Source organism: Rhinolophus sinicus, chromosome 2 (genome assembly GCF_057876585.1).
Source record: "Rhinolophus sinicus isolate RSI-liver-muscle chromosome 2, RSI-T2T, whole genome shotgun sequence".
Lineage (NCBI taxonomy): Eukaryota > Metazoa > Chordata > Mammalia > Chiroptera > Rhinolophidae > Rhinolophus > Rhinolophus sinicus.
The window spans coordinates 187,096,277-187,118,650 of record NC_142502.1 but is presented as its reverse complement, the minus strand read 5'-3'; the positions used below and the strand labels follow the sequence as shown (position 1 = coordinate 187,118,650).

Sequence of the window (22,374 nt, the reverse complement as noted above, 5' to 3'; positions counted from 1 at the left end):
ATTCTGCACTGCAGAGTGCTTTCGGCCATGGCGGGGGCTTGTTACTAGGTCTGCCGTCTCAGTGCAGAATCTGTAGGTTGGGATGGTGGAGCTCACCTCGACGGCCTGGTCACCAGCCGTGCAGCGATGGAACGGTGCAGGTTCTTAAGAAGTGAGGCTAGGGCCTGAAGCATGATTCTGCATTTCCCTGAGATGGCTGCGTGCAGCCTCATCTCACTTCAGGAAATCAGGACCTACAGTGGGTGCTTACAGGGCAAGGACCGGGTCTGGACTGCCAGCAGGTCCACAACCTGCCCTGTCACTTAGCCTCTCTGTGCCTCAGTTTCCTCCTACAAAACGAGGGTGATTGTCCCCGCCTCATGAAGCTGTTGTACCGTGAAATGGCTAATGAGTTTACCAAACTCTCAAGTTCTCATTATGCCTCAGCTGTGATTATTATCTCTTAATTCTTATTTGAATTAATGCTGCTTGTTTATCCCTTGTGGGAAAATTCAAACCCTCCCGAAAAGGCTGACACTGAAAGCCTCAGGCCCTTGTCTCAAATCTGAGCTCTGAGAGGCAGCCAGCTGATCAGAGGCTGTTGAAGCTTTTGACAATAATATGGAGGTCAGAGTTTGAATTCGGCAGACACATGTAGGCGAGCAGACGCATACTGACTTTTTTTTGGAAATCTGAGTTACCTCAGAGAAGAAAATTACTATTAAAATATCATTTGGAACTTTTAATTTATACAATGGTGAAATACTTCTCCTCACTTTAAGTAGGTAAATAGATGCGTAGAACGAATGGGCACTAACCCTCGACTGAATTAAGGCCAAAAGACCCTCTGTGTATTTCAAATGATTATTATTATGACATTAGGTTATTTTATTAAAATCTTTGTAACTTTCAAACAGGGATATCCACAGGGTTTACAGCCACATATATTTAAGGTAAATGTGGAGAACTCTGGTCTGCCTCTCTGCCTGGCCGTTCTCTCCACCTCCCGACCCTCCCTCCCTGTGAGGTCCCCGTTTTAATTAGCATCTGGGGTATTCATCCAGTGTTTCTTTGTGCAGGTAAAAATAAGTACAGATACACACCAAGTTTACACAACAGTCAGCATATAATACTGTTCTACACTTGGCTCTTTTCTCTTGGTACGTTCTGTCGACCTTTTTGTTTTAATGCCGATGAGGCCCTGTCATCCTTGCTACTGCAGTTTTCCCCTGTGTGCGCTGCCCGTGGCTCATTTAACCTGCCCCCTACTTGGGTTGCTTTTCATCTTTTGGCGTGCCCAACAAGACCGTACTGACTGCCTTCATATTCTGGCCACATGGAATTCTGGGTCAGTGGGTAAAGGAAGGTAAAATTTTGTTAGCTGCTGACAGACCCCGCTTTCCATGTGTTGGATCCGGTTGAACTCCAGCCAGTGAGGCAGGAGAGTGGATGTTGACCCACAGCTGCACCTGCAGGTGTTTGCTCAGACATTTGAATGTTTGCCAGTGAGATGGTTGAGAAGTGGCCTATTGTGTAGTTAATTTGCATTCTCTTCTTATGAATGCGTAGACTTGGGGGCCATTTGTGTTCCTTTCCCTGTGAACTGTTATTCTTTGATCACTTTCTATTAAGCTGTTGCTCTTCTATGTCTCAATTTCGAAAACTGTTTTAGGGAGGTTAACTCTTTGGGATAAGTTGTGCAAATTTTTGTTCATTTTGTTATTTATTTTGCTTTTCCTTGGCTTTGCAGAAGTGTTTGAAACTTAGAAGTATTTGAAGTTTAGATGTGAACAGGAATACTGCAGAAAGAAAAACACTTTCTCCTCATCCTAATGAAACAGTGATTTTTACGAGTGTGTATCTTTTCTTTGTAGTGCTTGACATACGAGCATGTACTTTTTAAAAAACAATTTTATTGGGGAATATTGGGAACAGTGTGCTTCTCCAGGCCCATCAGCTCCAAGTCGTTGTCCTTCAGTCTAGTTGTGGAGGGCGCAGCTCAACTCCAAGTCCAGTCACCATTTTCAATCTTTAGTTGCAGGGGGTGCAGCCCACCATCCCATGTGGGAATTGAACCAGCAACCCTGTTGTTTAGAGCTCGCGCTCTAACCACCTGAGCCATCCGGCCGCCCCGAGCATGTACATTTTATGCTCTCTTTCCACCCACCAGCATCGTATCCTAAAGCCACTGGTTACTACTGCAAAATGACATTCTGTGGCCCACACTTTTCCATTTTTCTGCTCTTATTTCCTTGGTATCACCTTTCAAAAATGACTTTTATGCACTTAGAGCTTTTTAATATTATGGAAAATGATGTAATGAACATGTTCTTGCTCCCAGTTTTTTATTTTATGGGTCAATTCCCAGGAATGGGGTTACTTGACTAAGGGATTTAAACATTTTTAAGGTTCTGGAAAAATATTGCCTATTGCCTCTCAAAAGTGTTCTAGCCTTGCATGTTATCGCCAGCCATGTTTGTTTGTTAGCTTCTCCATACCTGGAACCAAATTATTATTCAGAAAATGTTCCGTTGATCTTATAGGTGGAAAATGAGCCCTGTCACTTTTCACATGAGTAAATCAGGGAGCAGATTGCTTAGGAGACATGCCAAGATCGGGAGGCTGGCTGCAGGCCAGTGTCCTGGTTCCCAGGAAGGGAAAGCTGGCACGTTTCTACATGAGTTCACAGCAGAGCACAGGTGACTGGACAATTTTCACATACATTTAAAGGGCCGAAATGAGCATTTTTACTTCAGTGCAGAAAAATCACACCTAATTTCTAGTAAATCCTGAGCCATTCGCTCAGTAGGTGCTTCCCATATGTAGCCCGTTATAGGTCTGTAGAGCATGGTACCCCGTAGTTGATACTACATGGGCATGAAATTCCCCATTACCAGTGAAGCTTCTAGAGTAACAGAGCGGGAGCGCTGCCACCTGGCTTTTTCCCAGGCGGGGAGTGTGAGTGTCAGATAAATTGTGCTGACCCGTCTCATGGCGCATGTTCTCTGTGCTGGCGCCCTGATGCCCTCTGTGGTACGAGAGGGAGCAAAGCAAATGGAAACCTCTGCCTTCGTGGCATGTACATCTGGAAAGGGAGAAGAGGACAGATGTTACAATGAGGAAGTGAAACAGTGGGCAATGCCAAGTGCTGGGGAGAAAAGGAAAGAAGGAATGGAAGGGAGTAAAGTGAAGAAGAGGTGTTGGTGGGAGCGGTTGAGGAGCGCGTATTTCACGTGCATCACAGGCCGTCACTGGGAGCTCTGGCTCTGGGGAGACATGATGAAATGGTGTCGTGACTGGCCTGCAGATGTCTGGGGAAGCAGAGGCACAGCCGCCAGGCCCCCACCCCTCATCATCTGCGGGAGGGGAGCAGACCGGGAGAAGAGAGGACCCTGGGCAGAGCAGGGCAGAGCTGCCCATCATCCGACACCGCCCTGGAGAGCGTGGGCTTGCCCCTCTCTGGAACGTTCCTAAATGCCCCTTCGTGTGGCAGAGGCTGTCATAACCTGGGAATGAGGACGATGGTGGTTGGATACAGCGGGCTCTGTTAGTATTATTTTTGGTGCCATAATTCTATACTAAGGATTCTCAAGTGACCTAAGAGTTTTGCGTCCTTACGAGAACATAGTCCCATTAGACTCGTTATCATTTCAACAACTCCATCCTTTCCTGAAACAGACTCCTGAGGCTGTTCCACGTCTGCTCTCTGTGACCGAAGGCTGCACGCGCAGGGACACCTCACAGAGGAAAAACCCAGCTTGTCACAGTGCGCGGGAAATAAATATGCTCTCTAGCCTGGCGTTTTATGCGTATTCCCAGCAGGAGTGCTTCCCGCCGTGGACGGCTGTGCACAGGTTGGTGGTGGTGTTTTCTTGGGAATAATTTAAGGCCGCATGGCTGTCTCCCTTCAGGAAAGGTTGCGTCAGTTTATTTGATGACAGTGAATTCCCTCAGGGGAGCGCTGTGAACAAAGCTTCCTGCTCAGGACACACATGAATCGGGTCTGCAGTTGGCGCACTGCCTGTCTGTCTGGGGCTTTCCTCTGTCTTTGTGGATATTCTTTAAGTGAAAGCTCTGTTTCTGCACCTGTGGCGATCCTCGCCGTCATGGCGGAACTCATTTTGAGTAAGTTCTGTGGCTTGTCTTTGTCATCTAGCTGAAGGATGGAGTGGGGACGGGGAGCTGCTGGGACAAAGGGGGACGCGAAGGGGTTTGCATCAGGATCGTGACCACTCTGTCATGGCTTTGGTTTTCTCTCCGTCTCGTGAGCTCATGTGCACTTGAGTCTCCCCAGCTAGAGCCAGCAAAGAGGGACTGGGGCGTCTTGGGTGTCCTGTGAGTCCCTGTTGGAATATGAGTTCTGGAGTAGTGGGTGAAGGGCTCGGACATGTGGGCTAAGGAACACTGGAACGTGGTCTCTGGACTGGCTGGGATGGAGCCTTCCCGACCTCCTAATGTTGGTCACACCCTTAACCTGTGGTCCTCAGCCTGGACATACTGCCACCCACTTGTCCTCCTCGTGCAGTTAGATCCAAATGCGGGGGCAGGGTTTGTCTCCCAGTTATTGGAACATACAGCCTTTGGTACTGACCGTGGGGAAACAGAGCAGCTTTCCGTGTGATTACGACCCATCTTCTCATCAGGGAAGCCGAGCACGGGGTTGATTTCAGCATCTGACCAACTGAGTGGTCTGTCATTGTCGTCAGTAGCCCACATGTCCTATTTGGTATCCAGATGACGCTGATGAAAAAGCACAACATTGCGCCTTTAACATTCTTAGGTTAGAAACATCAGTGGTGCTGCTTCTGAGAGGGGGCCTCTTGTGTCCTAAAGGTAGACCGGCCGGATTAGCCACTGTGCTTCTGTTGACAGCGGCCGGGTCAGAGGGCCGGCAGTGAGAGACTGGAAGGAAGGAGCCTCTCCCAGACTCTGAGCAGTGGGTGAGGTGTGAGCGCTGCTGGACGGGGTGTAGACGGAGCGCTGGGGCGGGGGGAGGGCAGGGCCTTCAGGAGCCCGGAGCCTGGGGTCAGAGCCCTGGATTTGCTACTCGTTACCTTGGGTCTTTGGGCAAATCCTTTATCCCTCTTGAGCCTCAGTTCTTACTCTGTCCAAAGAAGAGAGTGAGCTGGCTTCCTATCTCTGGTGCTGGTTGCTGAGTTGCAAAATCCAAAGTAGGATAAAGACCTTCAGGAACTCCGCAGCTGATCGTAAGACTGTCACGTGTGCTACTCAGCTTTGTTTGACCAGAAAGTAGGTATGTGGGGACCCCTGCAGTTTGTCAGGGGCAGGGGGAGCGTCAGTCCTCGTCGTTGGAAGAAGAAAGTGTCCTCTTCACCCCAATGGGACAGGCAATGGCCGACTGAGGCTACTATTTCTTTCCCAGCTAGTTAACTGGGCACTAAAGGAAAGGGCAAATTGTAGCCGTTTTTAAAATTTGAGTAGGTTTATGAAAACCGTTGAATGGTAATACTGACTCTCATGGTGCTTATGTTCTTGAGGGGGAGAAAACAAAGAATGCTAAGGAAGGACACATGGCGTATGTGGGGTGACATGCGGAGGGGCGGGGCATGGGTGCTGGCGGCTACATGGAGGTGATCACGTGATTGAAGCAAGTGGGGGACATTAGGACTAGGCCTGTGTGCGTTGGGAAACATAAAAATCTGGTATTATTGCCACAGTTGTCATCCTGCTGAAGTGCCGTGGCGTGCTCTGGGCTTGTCACACTTGTTTTCTAAGGGGGGTCTGTTCATAGTCCTTTGGCCATTGTTACATTGAGGGAATAACTGAGCCTCATGGAATGCTGCCACTTCTGCCCGGCTCATGGCACGGCGGGTTATAGTTTATTAGTCATTGAAAGTGAACTCTGATTGTCCCCAAAGGGAGAAATGAGAGTTTGGAGATAGTTCTCCAGGTGAGGGCAAACACTCCTGTTCTTCCAGTGGGATCTGTTGTCTCTCCCACGCCTCTGTTGGCAGATGTCACTGCTTCCATATCGGAGGACATGGGCACTGACATGCCTCCCACTCCCAGGTGGAGGGACTGTCCATGGGCGTCCCCGTGTGAGCCCCTCGGCACACTGCGAGCAGCACGGGACGTGTGTAAAGGCTCCTGTCGGCTTTCCTGCGAGAAGCCTCCAGAACTAAGGCTGTGTTCTCTGGGCCCTCAGACGGGCCTGTGCTGTTGTCTTTCTGGAACAAAACCTTAGGAGCCTGCGGGTCTCAGGGAACTGAGTGCCAGGGATGAGACTCAGAATTACATTGACGTCAGTTTCAAGCTTCCTGTGTCACAAGGAAATGTTCTGTCACGTGGACGCCCGAGTCTGTAGTCGGTCCTTTTCATTCTAATCTCTGGAAGTTACAGCGGGCTGCTCGCGTTACGTGCGTTTTAAGGGACATTCTCAGGATGCGGGTGCCCAGGTCCTTGCCTTGCTCCTGACCCGGATTCTGCTCTCCTGGAGGGTTTCTGGGAGGAACTTTCGGACTCGTTGGGCCTTGTCCGGGGCTCCTGTGCCAACCGCACACCTGGAGTCGAGGATGCCAACCTATAAAACGTGTCAGCAGACTTTTCTGGAAAGGGCCACGTAGTGAGTATTTTAGGCTTGGCTGGCCGACAGACATTTCTTTGTTTGCTTGTGTTTTTGTGTGTTTTATGCTCTTTAAAAATATAAAAAGACATTCTTAGCTTGAAAGCTGTACAAAGAACAGGCTGGCCTGTGGGTCACAGAGCCTGGTCTAAACCCTGAGGGGTCTGCCTGGCCCAGAGCCGGCCTCGCCTGCTGACACTGTAACACGCCGGAAGGAGGAGCTGCACCCACAGGGCTCCACTGCATTTCCTGCAGCGGGTGGTAGATGGACATTGCCGGGGCTGCCCCTTCCCTGGGCTTCAGCACTGGCAGCTCTGCCCTTTGTCCGTCCTTCCATTCGCTAAGGTCAAGGCCCTGGGCTGACCCTTGACTGCTGTCTGTCTCTCACACCAATACCCAAACTGTCAGCACATCCCAGCGGCTTTTCTTTCAGAGTATATGTAGGTTGTGAGCACTTGTCATCAGCCCTGTTTGGCATTGTACCCTGCCAGACCCCCTAATCCCTGGCTTATTGCAGGCACCCCCCCCCCCCAGCTTAATATTTCCCTCAGAACACGCACAACAAACTAACACACTATAGATCACCAGTTTAGCTCGTTTGGTTTCTCCACACCCCCACCCCCTCCAGAGTGCAAGCTCCCAGAGGGCAGGGCACTTACCGAGTCTGTTCACTATTACATGTGCGGTGACTAGAGTCAGATTCTCCAGGATTGCTATTGGATAATTGAAAGGAGGTCTCTGTTGTCGCGTGTGTGAACTCAGTAATGCTTTTAGTACATGTGGTCTTCATCCCAAACACACGCGTGTACTGGGAAAAATAGGTACGTGTAGATGCACGCACAGTTCTCGGCCGTGCTGAGCATGCCTGACCTCTGGGATGCCCCTGGGCCTGGTCTGCAAGGGCGCCCCAGAACCCAAGGCTGGTGCCAGGTACGCGTCTCCCGATCCCAACCCCCTCCTGAGTCCCACGTGTCAGCCTGCCGCGCTGGTCTTTGGAGACTCTCCAGATACTTTGGCCTCCCACACTGAGAAGGCAGCTCTTCTGATGCCCAGAGTGTGTTGTATCCACTCATCCCGGTGTTTCCCATGCCCTCCGCCCCTCCCATCCATCCCCTGTCCAGCTCTTAGAAAGCAAAGGCAAATCCAAGAAAACATGGAAGAAGTCCAGCACTAGGGACACCGGTGCAGTAAGAGATGGGCTGAGAGTGTTTGGAAGCCCCATGTTTTACTTCATTTTCTGGCTGAAGTACGTCAAAGAAGTGAAAACTGCAGCCTGATGTTGATACAGGGGTGATTCCTCTCGACTCCCTTAAGTTCCTTTGAACAGATTCCTTGTCATTTTATACCATTTATTTGATCCCTTTTCCTTCACAATGAGACCGTGAAAGGCAGGGGCTTCAACCGAAGGCTTTGGTTCTTATCCGAGGGTTCTCCGAGGGGGCACCTGGCCGTGTGTGCTCCTGTATTCCCACGTGGGGAACAGCGTTTAGAACATTGTAGAAACCTAATGCCCATTGGCTAACCAATTGCGAGCCTAGTGGAAGACTAGGGTGGTGTGAGCATAGGGCTGGGAAGGGGGGGTTTCCTTGCAGTGGAACGGCGGGTGAGTTCTTAGAAAAGGAGGACGCTGAATGTTGCAATGGTTTAATAGAGGGAACATGACTCGGCTTGTCATGTGCCCTGAGACGGCTGTGCAGTGACAGGGTTTTATCATCGGAAAGCATGGTTTCTCTTTGTTGCTCTCTCACTTAGAGATCCCTTCCCCACCTTCCTGTTGCACCACCAGGACCAGCTGCCTTCCTGGGAGCTCAGTTACACCTTTCCAGGTGGGTGGGAGGAGGGAAGCCTTCACGGGCTCAGAAGAATCGTGGAGGCCAGCTCTCCCCACCAAAGCTGCAGATGACGCCACTGGTCCAGGCAGGCACAGTGACAGGTCACAAAGGGTCGCATGGTCACTGAGCAGCTGTGCTGAGATGACAACCCAGGCTTCTGGAATCTTCACAGACACCTCTTTGCACCCCACTGCGGGCCCCCTACTCCATCACGGCTCCTTCCAGTAACTCAAGGGATGGACACACCCCAAACCCAGGCTGTTGTCCTGGCAACAGGGCTTCTGTTTGGCGCCTTGAAGGAAACAGCCACTGCCCCAGCTGCCCCCTCCCGCTGGCCAGAGGCGTGCCCCCAAACCACCCTTGCCATCCACCAGAAGTGACTAATGGAGCAGGACAACTGAGGATGACAGCATCAGACAGTCTCTGCTCCCCACAAAGTAGTCTTTGTTTGGCAGAGCTGGGGACGGGGTCCCACGCTTTATCATAGGTGTAATATATGCTGCTGCTCATTCCTCTGTGTCCTTGTCTGGAAAAAAACGGAGATGATGACTATGTCACTGGCGAGGTTTGACAGCAACACACGGTCAGGCAGAAGGAAGTGGCGTTGGGGGTGCGGGGGTGGGGTTGGCTGTGTGACTTCTTAGCACGTCTCTGAACAGCTGGGAACAAGGAAGTCATGTTAGAAAGGACAAAAGATCCCAAGACTCCTTTAGCCTTAAGATGTAATGACTTTATGTTTGATTTTTAAAGCAAGGCTCTCTGGCTGCCGGAGCGTAATGTGGGTGAATTGGAGCTGAAACAATAGGCTCTTTGTGCCGTCCTCTGCATTTCATTCCTTGACGGAGGTCAGCGAGCCTGGCAGTCTGGAGGAGACCCTCATGGAAGCTGCCGGACCACTGGAACTTGCTGTGGGATATTTCCTGGGAGCTCTGGGGAAGCCTTGCTCCGACTGCCTCTGTCTCAGAAACAAAGGGGTGAACGCTCTGCCGTGCACGCCACTTGTTTCCCAGGCCAGGCCCTGCCTGCCGCAGGAGAGGCCGCTCCCAGGGCAAGTGCACAGGTGTGCCGAGCTGCGGGTGAAGGAGGCGTCTGGAGGCCATAGCTGACGCTGGAGATTCCTCTTAAGACCGTTTTCAGCAGGATTTCTGTCGTGTGCTTGTGGGGGCCCCATGCAGTCCCAGGCCCTGCTGGAGGAATCCTGCCAGGGTGACCTCTTCTCCCAGCCCAGACTCTTTCTGGCAAGGGAAGTGCAGGCTCGGAGCTTTGATGGGGTGGGGCTGCTCTGTGGAAGGCCAGGCTCCCTCTAAGTCAGCATGCCCCCAACCCTCCCTAGGTAGGTCATGTCCTTTTACTGATGCTATGACGGAACGCCTCTCCCCCTCACCTGGGCAGGTGTATGCCTAAGGAAAGGCCGCACAGCCTCCCCCACGTAACATGTCGGTGGCTGTTTCTCCAGTGAGTCCTTTGAGAGCTGGTTCTGGGCAGAAGGGCGGCTCGGACAGCCGGGTGCCCTGCTCTGGGCCTCCTCACTTGCTATGTCTGCTCTCCCTGCTGCCCTGCCAGCTCTGAATGCAGGAGCCTGGTGCAGTGAACTGACTGAGAGCAGCCTGCTTCCTTCTTTTTTCCTTATGAACCTTAATGGTGTGAGGTTGTGTTGGAGAGAGGTTCTTGGGGCCCAGTCGAGCCATACCAGGCACGCTTCCTGGGGCGTCTCTGTGTTTATTAACACATGAAAACCCAATCCCCTAAGGAGTTTTGTGGGTAAAAATAACACACAAACCTGTTCAACTGTATCTAAACCCAGTATGTCTCAGCCTTCTCCGGTCACGCTTAAAAATACTGTTTGGAGGAAAACACTGGCTTAAAACTGTACTCTTCCCGTTGAATCTGCGTTTCAGTAGGTTTATCTGGGTTTAAATGAAAACTACTTTTTTAAAAAACTTTATTTTAGGTCGGTTTAGATTTCGTTGTACAGATTCAGCTTCCACTCTAGATTTAGGTTAACGGATTTGGATTTAGGTTTAGCAAGGAGATGCTGGTAGCACAGGGAGTTCCCATGTGGAAGAGGTTTAGCTTCACGGCAGAATGGATGGAAAAGCATAGATTCCTGCATCCTCCCTGTCCCCACACACGCAGCCTCCAGCATCACCCACCAGAGTGGCACACTGATTACCATCAGTGAACCTATAGTGTGAGGCGTCATTGTGACCCAAAGTCCCGAGTTGACTGGATTAGCTCGGTCACCATAACAAAATTCCATAGCCTGGGGGCTTACGCTACAGGGACCCATTCGTTTTCTCACAGTTCTAGACACTGGAAGTTCATGATCAGGGGGCCGCCCAGGTTCTGGGGAGACCTGTCTTTCTGGCTTGCAGATGGCTGCCTTCTCGCTAAGTCCTCATGGTGGGGAGAGGGGAGAGAGGGTGGTGGCGGGGAGGCAGGGAGACAGATCTTTCTTAAGGCCACAGTCCTGTGGGATTAGAACCCCACCCTTATGACCTCCTTTAATCCTAATTACCTCCTAAAGACATAGTCACATGGGGACTGAGGGCTGTAACATACGCATTTTGGGGGGCCACAGTTCAGTGCATGGCATTTATATCAGGGCTCACTCTTGGTGTCGCACATTCTGTGGGTTTGGACAAATGTGTGATGACGTGCACCCACCATGACAGTACCATACTGCGTAGTGTCACTGCCCTAAATATCCGCTGTGTTCTGCCGGCTCATAGCTTCTTCCCCTGCAGTCAACCGCTTACCTGTGTACTGTCTCCCTAGCGTTGCCTTTTCCAGAAGGTCATATGGGTGACTCACACAGTCTGTAGCCTGTCAAGACTGGCTTCTTTCATGTAGTCTTGTGCGTTTAAGTTTCCTCCAGGTTTTTTCGTGGCTTGGAGCTCATTTCTTTAGCATGGAATACTGTTCCGTGGTCTGGATGGACCACAGCTTGTGTATCCATCACTGACTGAAGGACATCCTGGTGGCTTCCCAGTTTTGGCCGTTATGAGTAAACCTGCTCTAAACATCCTTATGCAGGGTTTCATGTGAATGTAAGTTTTCCAGTTGCTGGTTAACTACCTGCAGCACAGTTGCTGGAACTAGTAAAATCTGCTGTTGAGTTGTAGGCATTGTCTCCCTTGCAGGAAGTAACAGCCAAGCACCTTCCTAAAGGGCTATGAAACCATACACTCGGACAAGGCAGCGTCTCTGTAGTTAATTTTTACTCAGCTGCCATTGCCATGTTTCTAGGGCTGCTGACAGCTCCAAATTACGAAGCGGTGGTTTCCATAGCCACTGCCAGAAGGGAGCGCTAGGCTGAGGCCCGGAAGCCGAGACGCGGGACTGAAGTTCGTTCTCTTGCATCCACCAAGCTCCATTGTCAGCCAGGGCGTAAGGATATAGGAAGGGGCCCAGCAGAGTGGTTGGTGACTGAGCCTGAGGGCCCAGCAGTCTGCCGTCCAGCGCTGTGTGTGTGGAGCAGGCTGCCTCATCCTCTCTGCACCTTGCTTTCCTCATTGGTGAAACTGGAAGAATAGCAAACTCTTGATGTCTCAAAGGCACTGTGCAGATAAATGAAATAATGCGTATTAACATATGCATATTAAACAGTCAGGGTGTGTGTGTGCGTCTGCGTCTGCCTGTTACAAGCACTGCTGAGCAGGATGGAAAAGAGACACTCTTGAATAATGTATCATCAAGTTGGGAGACACACTAACACATGTGGCAGACTTGGAAAGCCACACTTACCCAGAGTCATAGACAGAATCGATGCAAGTTCACGTGCAGAGGCGAGCCCAGTTCCAGGCAGACAGGCTGCACAGTTGTGCTCTGGCGGGCGGTGCTTTTGTTGGATTTCAGCCTACAGGGCTTTGGAGGCAGATGGAGCTGGGGTGGGGTAGGGGAGTTGCTCTCAGGAGTGACAGATAGCTGTGGTTCTCAGACATCGCTGTGGATGAGAATCTCCTGAAAGGCTCCTGGAAACCCAGGTTGCTGCGTCTCTCTCTCTCTCTCCCCGACCTAGAGAGCCTAGCTTACTAGGGCTGGGTTAGGGCCCCAGAGGTTGTGTACTTGCAAGGTCTTGGGCCACACTGGTGTTTCAGGGAGCCTATGCTAGGAAGCACGGATAGGCTGCCTGCAGCAGAGACAGACACGGGGACAGCTGAGGACTTCTGAGGAACCCAGGAGACTTCTCAGAGCACAGGGACTGACGCTGGGCATGGAGGATTTGGAGGAATGGTGGGGGTGGGGTGGGGGGTTGGGGAACAAACATGGGCGAGACTCTGCCAGCCTTGAGGACCAGGGATTTGTTGGAGGAAGTCATGAGCATAAAAGGGGACAGTGGTTGGTCGACCACAGCTTTCCCTTCCTTTAAGTCCTTTGAAGGGGTGAAGGTTGGGGAAGAGGGACCCGTAGAAGTCCACAGCCCCAAAGCCCAGGGGCGGGATGGTGCCGGCCTCGTAGTAATCGGTGGACTGTCCACCTCAGGGGACTGCCCTCCCTTTCAGCGCTCTCCCATCCTCGCACCCATACCTCTCCCAGCACAACGCACAGCGCTTTGTAACCCTGGCAGGAGCTTAGTAAGTAACTTGCCTTATAAACATTGTGAATCGCTTAGATTGAATAATACTTATAATCGACCAGATGTTCTTAAAATCGTTTGTTGTTTCATGACTTGACAGTCACATGAGCAAAACAAAGACTGTTATTTTCTTTTATTGTGCATTGTGATTCTCTTAGCACATTCGTATTTCGAGTTGCAGCTGTTCAGTGTTTGCAAAGTCATATTCAGCCCATCCTGTGTGAGGAAGGACCAGGGTGGCCTTGGACAATGTATACTTTCTTTTTGGTAAAATATATCCTATTGTTGTCACCATTTGAGTCATGATTTTGAATGTACCTCAGAGAGTATCTCCTCTCGTGGAGAAAGAATACTGATGTGGGGCAGGAAACTGGAATCTGACCTGCCTCAAGGGGAGCAGTGGGAAGCCACACTGTCTCGAGGTCAAGTGGAAATCACGGTCCGGGAAGAAAGGAAGTGAGAGGTCAAGCCAGCAATTCGTGCTGAGGGTCACGTCTTCGGGGAGGTTGTAAACAGGAAAAGCAGCCAAGCTCAGAAGCTGGGAAGAGTGAGAATTGTCTGGGAACGCAAGCCAGCGAGGACCCGTGGTCCAGAGCGAGAGGCAGTGGTTGACCCGCGATGTGCCTGCCAGGACTGGCGGTGGGGCGGCCTTCACGGACTCCACGTTGAAGGGTTGAGCCCTCGGTTTCGGCCCTTCCGATACCCACTTTGGGGGGTATCCAGGCTTGGACCACACTGCACAGCGGATGACGACGTCAGAGGCTTCCAGAGGTTTTATGTTTTCTTCTTCAAAGGTCACGGCCATCAGCTTGAACTTCCTCAAAGGCGGAGCTTGTGGTAGCCATTCTCTGCTCAGCCACATGTCCCCTCCCTTCAGTCCATACCAGTTAACGGCCTGGTTCTTAAACCCGACATGTAATAGTGACATCTGCTTTCCAAGCAGGTAATATGTCCCCGTGATTTTAAATATATGACTTCTCACTCACTCTTCATACCAAGTGTACATGGGAGGTGACGATGTATAAGGTTTTGCAGAAGGAAAAAACTGAAGTTTGTAGAGGTTACGTAATTTCACCCAAATCACATGACCAAGTATCCTGGACAAGAGTTTGAACCCTGCTCTGCAGGTTCCAGGAGGCTGCTCCAGCCCTGCAGAATCTGAGCCCAGGCCTTTTCAGCAGAGGCGACAGCCACCCCCAGCTGCCCAGCAGAGAAGCCACTGAGGAGCTGCTGCCCCCTGGGGGACGTTTCCAGTCCTGAGCCCCGAGCCTGCATAGCTTCCGGTGAAGGTTTGTAATCCCTCTTAGGACTAGCTAACATCCTTAGTCAAAACCTACTCATCACTCTGTACAGTGAGCCGTCAGAGATGTTACTTAAGGGTTAACACAGAAAAACATGCAGAAAAAAAAGATGAAAAACAATCTTGGCCCATGAGCCCAGGGTCCAGAAAGCTGTGGTGGGCATTGAAAATAATAATAGTCATGAGCATGGATTCAAGGTGTGGAGAAGTGTTCCGAATGGAATGAATTCGGGGAGATGCGAAGGCTTGATTCTGGTGTCCGCTGCGCCCCCAGGTAGCAGAGTGACCCCCAGATCATCGAAGCATTCTGGCCCCTTGGCCTTAGGTCAAGTGATGAGAGCTTGCTTGAATTATCTGCAAAGCCCCAGTCAACTCAGAAATTACTTGCATTTGTGTCAAAGAGCTCTGACAACGGAAAATGCATTTGCTTTAGACTAAGCCTCTCAGTTATTAAGTGTCCTGGGAGGAGGAGACTGCGTCCCTTGTCCCCGCTTCCTCTCCCTCCTGATGCTGAGCTCCGGCCTCACTCCCAGTGTGTGTCCCGTCGTCTTCTGGAGCTTATAGGTCAGGTCGCCTTGCTTAGCTGTTACATTTATGTCACTCTTGTTCCTCTCTCCTGTGTCGGGACGTCGCATGTCCTCCGGGTGTTGCCAGGGTTGTGCAGTGCTGAGTGACACGGGTCTTCTTCCCACCCCATGCCCTGGGGAGGACCCGCAGGGGCGCTGCTTAGTCATCCCCAAGGCGCTATGACTGACAAACCTTGAGAAAGGAATAGAAGTTTTTACAAACTCGTCATAACAGTTCCTTGTCCGAGGAGTAACTTGCACAGATGATGGGAACGTGCAGCCCCTAATTTTAGAGATAGTGGTGTCACCATTGTTTGTCACGGGTTGATACAACTATGGCTGAAGGAGACATTGCAGGGGAAGAGGAGACGGGGTTTTTGCTGAGCATTTCCTGGATGTGTCAGGCCCGTTCACCATCTCTCCTTACCCTCACAGCAGCCCATCACACAGATGAGCAAACTGAGGCTGCAGTGGTCCAGGAGTCATGCACCGCACTAGCTATGGGCCTTCTGTCTGCTGTCAAAGCGCAGACTTCCTTCTCACCTCCCCTGGTGCCTGCACACTCTGTGGTCTGGTGGAAGGTCTGAGGGTATTTCTTTCTCCCGTTTTGCTGTCCACTCCTTTTCACCTGTGTGAAATGTAACGTCCAGTCGTAACCCAAGCTTCACCCCCGCCGGGCTCTTCTGTGCTGCCCAGTCCTCCCAGGCCTGTCGTCGTGTTCACCGGGGGCCGGGGGCACCAGTTCCGGGCAGAATCACACACTGCCCTGTGTTACCAGTTAGCTTTTTATGTGACAAAGGATGTTCGTGAGTGGAACCTGAAGACCCCGGGTCCGGAACTGTGTCTCCTGCGTCTTGGCATCCTCCCGAGATCCTGCAGCCGTCCGAGGACGTTCTGGTCACTGCTTGGTGCTCTGTTTTGTTTTCCCTTTTCCTGCGGGTTATGTCTTTGTCGTTACACATGCAACGCTCTGCTGTGAGTGCGGAGTCGGGAAAAGACCGTCCTCTGTCTCTGGCCTCACAAACCAGCCAAGGATGCAGAGTCTCCTGTACCCACCTCGCTTCCTTCCTGAGGTCAGAGAGCAAGGTTAGGAGGGACGGAAACCACGTCTTCTGAATCACGTCCACCCCTGAGATGTGGCTAGCCAGCAGGGAGAGTGCAGATGGCCAGGAGTTTTCTCTGGAATTCTAACAGTCTTTCGCAGCTGAGTGTGGGGAGCATGGGGTGCTGGTGTGATAAAGCACATTCTTACCTGTCTCAGGTACCTGGTAAGTGTCATAAAGCTCAAACCAAGTGCCGGGGGGTTCAGGGTAAGGGTTTGTGTCTCCAGATGCAGGCATGTGTCCCTTCAGTCAACCGGCAGTCATGGCGAGTCTGCCATGGCTCAGATGCTGGCTGGGAGCTGGGGCCCCACACGTGCCCTGAGTTCCCGGGGCAGCAAGCTGTGGGCATCGGTGTGGCACATGGAGCCACAGGAAAGTGCATGCTCTCGGGAACACAGACTGTGGGCGGGTGAGGAAGTGGCCAGAGATCGCTCCCTGAGGATGGGGAGTGGAGGTCACATCCACTGATGTGTGTCGAGTGTCTGATTTCCTAGGCACCGCTGGGTGCAGTTAGCCGCACACGTCTGCCAGAGGCCCTGGCCTTTATGATGTTTACATGTCAGGAATCTGCCAGGCGTTGGGGCAGCGGTGCTTGGGCTGTGTCTGGAGGGTCGGTGGCACTTGGGTGGTGTGATGGAGGCCAGCGTGGGAAGGTGTGGTCTGTTTGGAGAGCATGGGGCCTGAAGGGGAAGGACTTCACTGACCGGGCTCCCTGGGATGATTCCACAGCAGAAACTAGAGACCCGTTCGAGCCCGTCCATGACCTTTTTAACAAAAGCTTCTGTTCTTTGGCTGCTACGGTTTTACGCTCCTGGGCTGGCGGCTGGGCCGGTGGGAGGTGTCTTCCTCGGTGCCCTTTGGAGGCCTGGAGGGAAGGAAGGGGATGGGGTGGCCTTTGGGGACTCTGAGGTTAGACATGAATGTCACCATCCATATGGGAAAGAGGTCCCCTATGGTCTCCAGTCAGGGGCTAAAATTTCTCAGAGGACCGGAGCGAGTTCTCTGAGACCCTGGACCCATCAACAGTCACTTTGCCACCCTCTGGGGCCCTGGTTGCGGCCAGTGATCCCCGCATCGGTTGTGGGGAAGGCTGTGAGGGTCTGATGGCCTGTGCTTCTCTCGTTTCAGACTGCTCTGCCATGACCACTGCGCGGTACCGGCCCACGTGGGACCTGGCCCTCGACCCCCTCGTGTCCTGCAAGCTGTGCCTCGGGGAGTACCCGCTGGAGCAGATGACGACCTTGGCCCAGTGCCAGTGCATCTTCTGTACTTTGGTGGGTCTCTGAGAGGAAGCGTGTCTGCCAGGGTGGCGGGATGAGCCTTTGCTTGTGTTTTTACACCCCTCCCTCACCCCCCCACAGGCCTTTGGCCGCAGAGTCGCTAGTGCCGAGTCCCCCTCGGGAGGCTTTCACCTGCTATCGGAGGAAGTGTCGAAGTCAGCCAGGGCCCCAGGTAGATTTCCAGCACAGTTGCCTCTGGTGCAAAAGGAGTCCACTCCACAGAGCTTTGGAAGCCGGGAAAGCACCGTAGAAAACCTGAGAGGCATGCGTTCTCCTTTCTGGAAAGGAAAAGCTTCACCACGCCCTGTGTTACATTTGGTAGTTCCGTGGTTTATAACACGTACTCACCTCATAACGGCGCTCACCTAATGAGCATGCACAGCCTGTGTCAGCTTGCCCTGGGTGCGCTGAACCAGAATGCATGCCTACATCTTGAAGTCATGTTTAAATTCCCGTAAGACGGAGCCGGCGTTGTTTGGGGCCAAACAATCTGCTCTTTGTGGTTCGAGGGACCTCTGTTTCCAGCAGGCCCAACTCAGACCCATATTTTCACATCAGGAAGGGAAAATGAGAGTGTTGGGTTCATTTTTCAGTTCATCTCATTTAATTTTACTTGATTTTTCTTCACATTCAAGGAATTAAAAAAAAAAAGGTCCAGAGAAGAGAAAAAAAACAAACAAAACACAACCATTTTGTTCAAATTAAAAAAACACAATCAGTCACTTCTGAATTTAACTGTTGTAAATGGACCACATGGGTGGCCTGCCTAGGTATTTATCTAGATTAAAATCTGTCACTAGACAGTCTTTCCTACCTTTTGCAGGAGGTGTGTTCTTCATTCTTACTCATATTTCACAGACCGTATTTCAAACGCTTAAGTCTCCTCTCCTGACTCTCTCTGCCAGACGCGGGCGTCCCGAGGGGCAGATTCTGAGCCTCCAAGCCCTGGTTTGCTGCAGGACTCGTGATGGCCGGTCGACGAAGGCTCACGGGCTCGCACTGCGGCGAGTCTCTTTCAGTGTTGTAGTTGACAGGCAAGGAATGGGCCCATGAAAGCTGGCAGGGACCTCCGCCTGCAGCACAGGACATGGCCTTGGCCTTCTGAGATGGGGAAGGAAAGCAGAGAGAGAGCGCCGATGGGAGCTGTGGACAGAGACCTCCTTCCATTAACCCAGGAGGGCGCTCCTCCTTTCTAGAGGGTGAGGGAGGACGGTGGAGCAGGTTGGGCGGATTGAATAATTAGCTTCTTGCCTCAGGGACTTCCACAGTGCCCACCAGTGGACTAGAGTCCCCTCTGCCCTGGTGCCCTGGGCGAGTTTGCTGCCTCTCAGTAACCCGCCACCCTGGGGGACACCTCCGTGACCAGGGTTTGCGTCCTTCCCCTTGAAGTTGTCCCTGAGCCTGGCCCTTTAACCCAGGCTTTCCTTTGTTGTTGTTTTGGTTTTTAATTTCTGGAGAATTGTAGTAAAAATAAATCAGCAACTCCAGATCAAACACTTAATTTAAAGCAGGGCTTATGAAAGGAGGAAAATGGCACTGTTTTCTCAAAGAGGGGTTGCAGGGAGTAGCAGGAAATAGGGTGACAGTATGGTTTTATTTTGTTTCATAACCATTGCTGAAAAATTAAAATGTTGAGAGCAGTTCCACTGTTTGTGCAGCCACCGCAGTGTGAAGCTAGGAAGCCCCTGTGTGCGGCAGGTGGGGGGTGTGGGGGGCCCCTGCCTCATTCCTTCAGTCACTGTGTTCCCCTCTGTGTGGGCCTCTAGTCACCCCAGCCCGGGACACACACTGGGGAGGAGCCCGTGGCCAGCGGACTTGTAACTGTCCTTTCCCTGGGGGACAGACAGGGAAGGTAGAAAAGGGTGACGGTAGAAAATTGTGTGAGACTGAAAGCGGGAGACACTTAACAGAATTATTACTAGACAAATAGGTTAAGTTGTCAGGTGACTTGACCTCAGGAAGAACGGGCTCCCTGGGGAACAGTGTTTGGAGTCAGGCATCCATTCGGTCAAATTCAGGCTGTCTCGGACTTCAGGCGTCGTTCACCTCACCTGTGAAATGGGCTACAAACAGTTTACGAGGTTCCAGTGGGAGAACATATATAAAGTATCTGTGGATGGCAGGGCTTCCCGCAGGCCCAGGTCCTTCTCTTTTGCCTCTCAGTTTGGGCTGAGAACTGCAGGAGTGAAAGAGAGCTTGGGGCAGAGTCCCCAAACGTGTGTCCTGGGGAACTCTCGTCCTAAAAGATGTACTCAGCATGATTGTTGTGGGTCAGTGGGTTTGCTAAGCCACATGCTGCGTCCCTCTCCGTGTACCCCCACCAACACCATCTGGTGCCCAAGAGCATGGCGGAAACCCTGAGCAATCCATAGCTAGGGACAAACTAGATTTTACCTGCGTGTCCCAAATTTATCTGAAGGGGAGCAATGTTTGCCTGCCAGGTACGAAATGGCACAACCACGAGGCATTCCTGGGATCAGCCTGCCCTGGACGCATGGGTGCTGGAAACAGTTTTCAGAGCCTCCTTTAGCTCGGGGTCCGTTTGTTCAAACGAAAGTCTCCAGGAAAGCCTAAAAATGTGTACAACGGTTGGAACCAGCCCTGCTCTGTCAGTGTGGATTTTGCGACCCCAGCCCAGCTGATTGTCCTGCATGTTGTCTCCGGGGGCTTCGGAGGACCCTGGGTCTACCCCAGGACTCTGCTCTGTGGGCTGGGAGGGTTAGGATGTAGAGGTCTCGTCGTGGTCTCGGCTGTCCAGACAGGAAAAGCAGACTGGCAGGGTGGGGTGATGAGGTGCATGCGGGGGCTGACAGTGGACCCAAGAGGTGGGGCGTCCAGGGGCCCAGATGACGATGACAGTGACACCTCGCTCTGCAAGTCCCTCCTGTGTCCCCGTGGGCGGAACTGCTTCTCCATCCGTGTTGTCAGGCATCGCCCAAGCCCCCAGGTTCTCTGCCAGCGTTGCTCACAGGCACTACCAGCGTGGTTTTCGTCTTTACTTCTGGCTTTTAGAACCCATGTAAAACGTCACTTTATGGATAAAATAAAGATGGTGGGGAATAGCATGTGTTGATTGCCGGTGAAATCCCAAATGCTTTGCTATGTTATCTCAATTCTCATAAAACCCTGTGAAATGGGCGGGATTCTCCACCCAACACAAAGGAACCACGGCTCGCCGGGTGTGTCGTGACTCCTGTGCTCTCGCCCCTGGCATTATAATTGGATAATTATCTGTTGAAGTTGTGAGATAACTGATTCCTGGTATCGGCTTTGCTGAGAAACTTGGCACAGGGCCGAAGGTCTGGTCCGGAGGCATTTCTGTGCCACACCCTAGGTCAAAGGCAGACGGCTTCCTTCACACACCTCCGTGTCCCTGCACCTTCCTACCGAGGCAGGACACTGGGGACCTGCTTTCCCGCTCTCTGTATTCTGTGCACTTGACTCTCATCCTGAAGCCCCTCCCCGTCTCCCAGGAGGCGCCCAGAGGTCCTGCAGCAGTCAGGGTCCTGGAACCCTGCCCTGCTATTGGCAAGATGCCCAAGTGGGTACACTCATCGGTCTCCCCAATCCCTCCTTATTCTTGAGATAAAACACACACACACACACACACACACACACACACACACAAACAGAAATATTGGTTTCTCCACTTGATGGAGGGAGGACACCTCACAAGGTCGGCACGTGTTGCTGGGTGTACTGATGGGGAAAGCGATTAGCATAGAGTCTGGTGTGTTCACATCTGACCCCTGAGAGCCAGAATTGATAGGACAGTCGGCAGACACGCCAGTCTCTGCTTGTGTACTGCATATTCATTTTTACGGAAGTTTCTCTGTGAGCCCCTTTGTTACTTGTCTCATTTCAAGACATTTGTTTTGGTGGATTTGAAAATGCAGCTTGTGAGTCAGGACGCACTTTATATCTGGGAGAAGACTGGGCACAGAGCGTGGCCAGACACTTGGGTCGTCTTCTTAGCTTCTGTAGTAAACAAACCAATTCTACCCAAACACAGTCATTTTGCAGAAATTGTGCAGGTGCTTTCTGGTGGCACGGAATGTTTGCTCTGGGCAGCTTTCAGCGATGTGACGCCTTGTTGGCGTGGGCAAGTTCTTGACCGGTGACGTGTAGAGTCGTAGATGTCCCTGCGTGTACGTTTCACACTAGCTGTGATTGTTGTGCTTTCCTCCTCAGGGAGAGTACACGCTCTCTCATGACGGACTGCTCTGCACAAGATCCTGAGACGCTTTGTGTTTTATCGGTTTATGGCGTTCCATGTCCTCCAGAGACCCCAATTAGACCAACTTAATTCTAGAAAGTAAAATAATGATCTTGTCGCTACGGCTCTGATTTTCATTTGCCTGTGACTAAGAAACATGTCACGTGGATAGACAGACCACAGATAACATCGGTGACTGTTTACTTAGCTGCTGCCATGTAGTGACATTGTGCTCGATGCCTTTATATACTTCCTTTGTCACTATCACAAAAGTCCAGCAGGTCAGGCCTCCTATTTTATTGTTGAGCGAGCTGTGGCCCAAACTCCTCAAGGAACCGTTTGCAGCCTCTGTCTGTAAGGACGGGGATTCCTCGAGTCTGTCTGGCTCCAAAGCCTGAGGTCTCTCTCTGTGCTCAGATTCACCATAGGCCCAGCCATAAACGGCACATTCCAGTGACCTCCCACCTGCAAACATTCCACTGCGGCGGGGGCTCAGTGTGCCACTCAGCCCCTGCCCTGCCTCCCAGACAGACCACCTGGTGCCAGCACAGCGGGCGCAGGCCTGATGGAGGTTCCGTGTGACATCCCCCCACCCCTGCCCTCTCTCCTCTGGGGAGGCCTGTGTGTTGGTTTCGAAGAATTCCCCTCTGAAACCTCTGCCTCCCTCTGCCTCAGGTGGGGCTCCAAGTCTGGGCTCATCCTTCCTCGGTTCCCTGGGAGCTCTCTTTGTAGTCGTTGGGTGGGTGAAATGTAGGTGATTGTGGAATAGTCTTAAGTCCAGGGCCCTGGGTCAGACAGAAGGACCAGGCTGCAACGTGGTCCTTGGCTCATGGGTACCAGCATTGCGACGGACACTTGAAGTCATAGCTTTCTGTGTTAGTGCTCTTACGAGAAGCTGTGGGAAGTGGCTCAATTGAGGATGTCCTTGATTTCTAT

General features: G+C 51.9%; 1 protein-coding gene across 4 annotated transcripts in view; it reads left to right on the top strand.

The window, feature by feature from the left end:
* Window positions 1-22,374, top strand: part of RNF144A (ring finger protein 144A) — a 97,272-nt gene that overhangs the window by 49,238 nt on the left and 25,660 nt on the right. For 2 of the 4 annotated variants that reach the window (XM_074331655.2, XM_019757622.3), the window contains one exon: window positions 17,071-17,216. In XM_074331655.2, coding sequence (XP_074187756.1) covers window positions 17,082-17,216 — 135 coding nt within the window. In that variant the 5' untranslated portion in view covers window positions 17,071-17,081. Of the gene's footprint in view, window positions 1-3,657; window positions 3,834-16,086; window positions 16,108-17,070; window positions 17,217-22,374 lie in introns of those variants that run through there. The other 2 variants (XM_074331653.2, XM_088796307.1) reach the window with 2 other exon arrangements.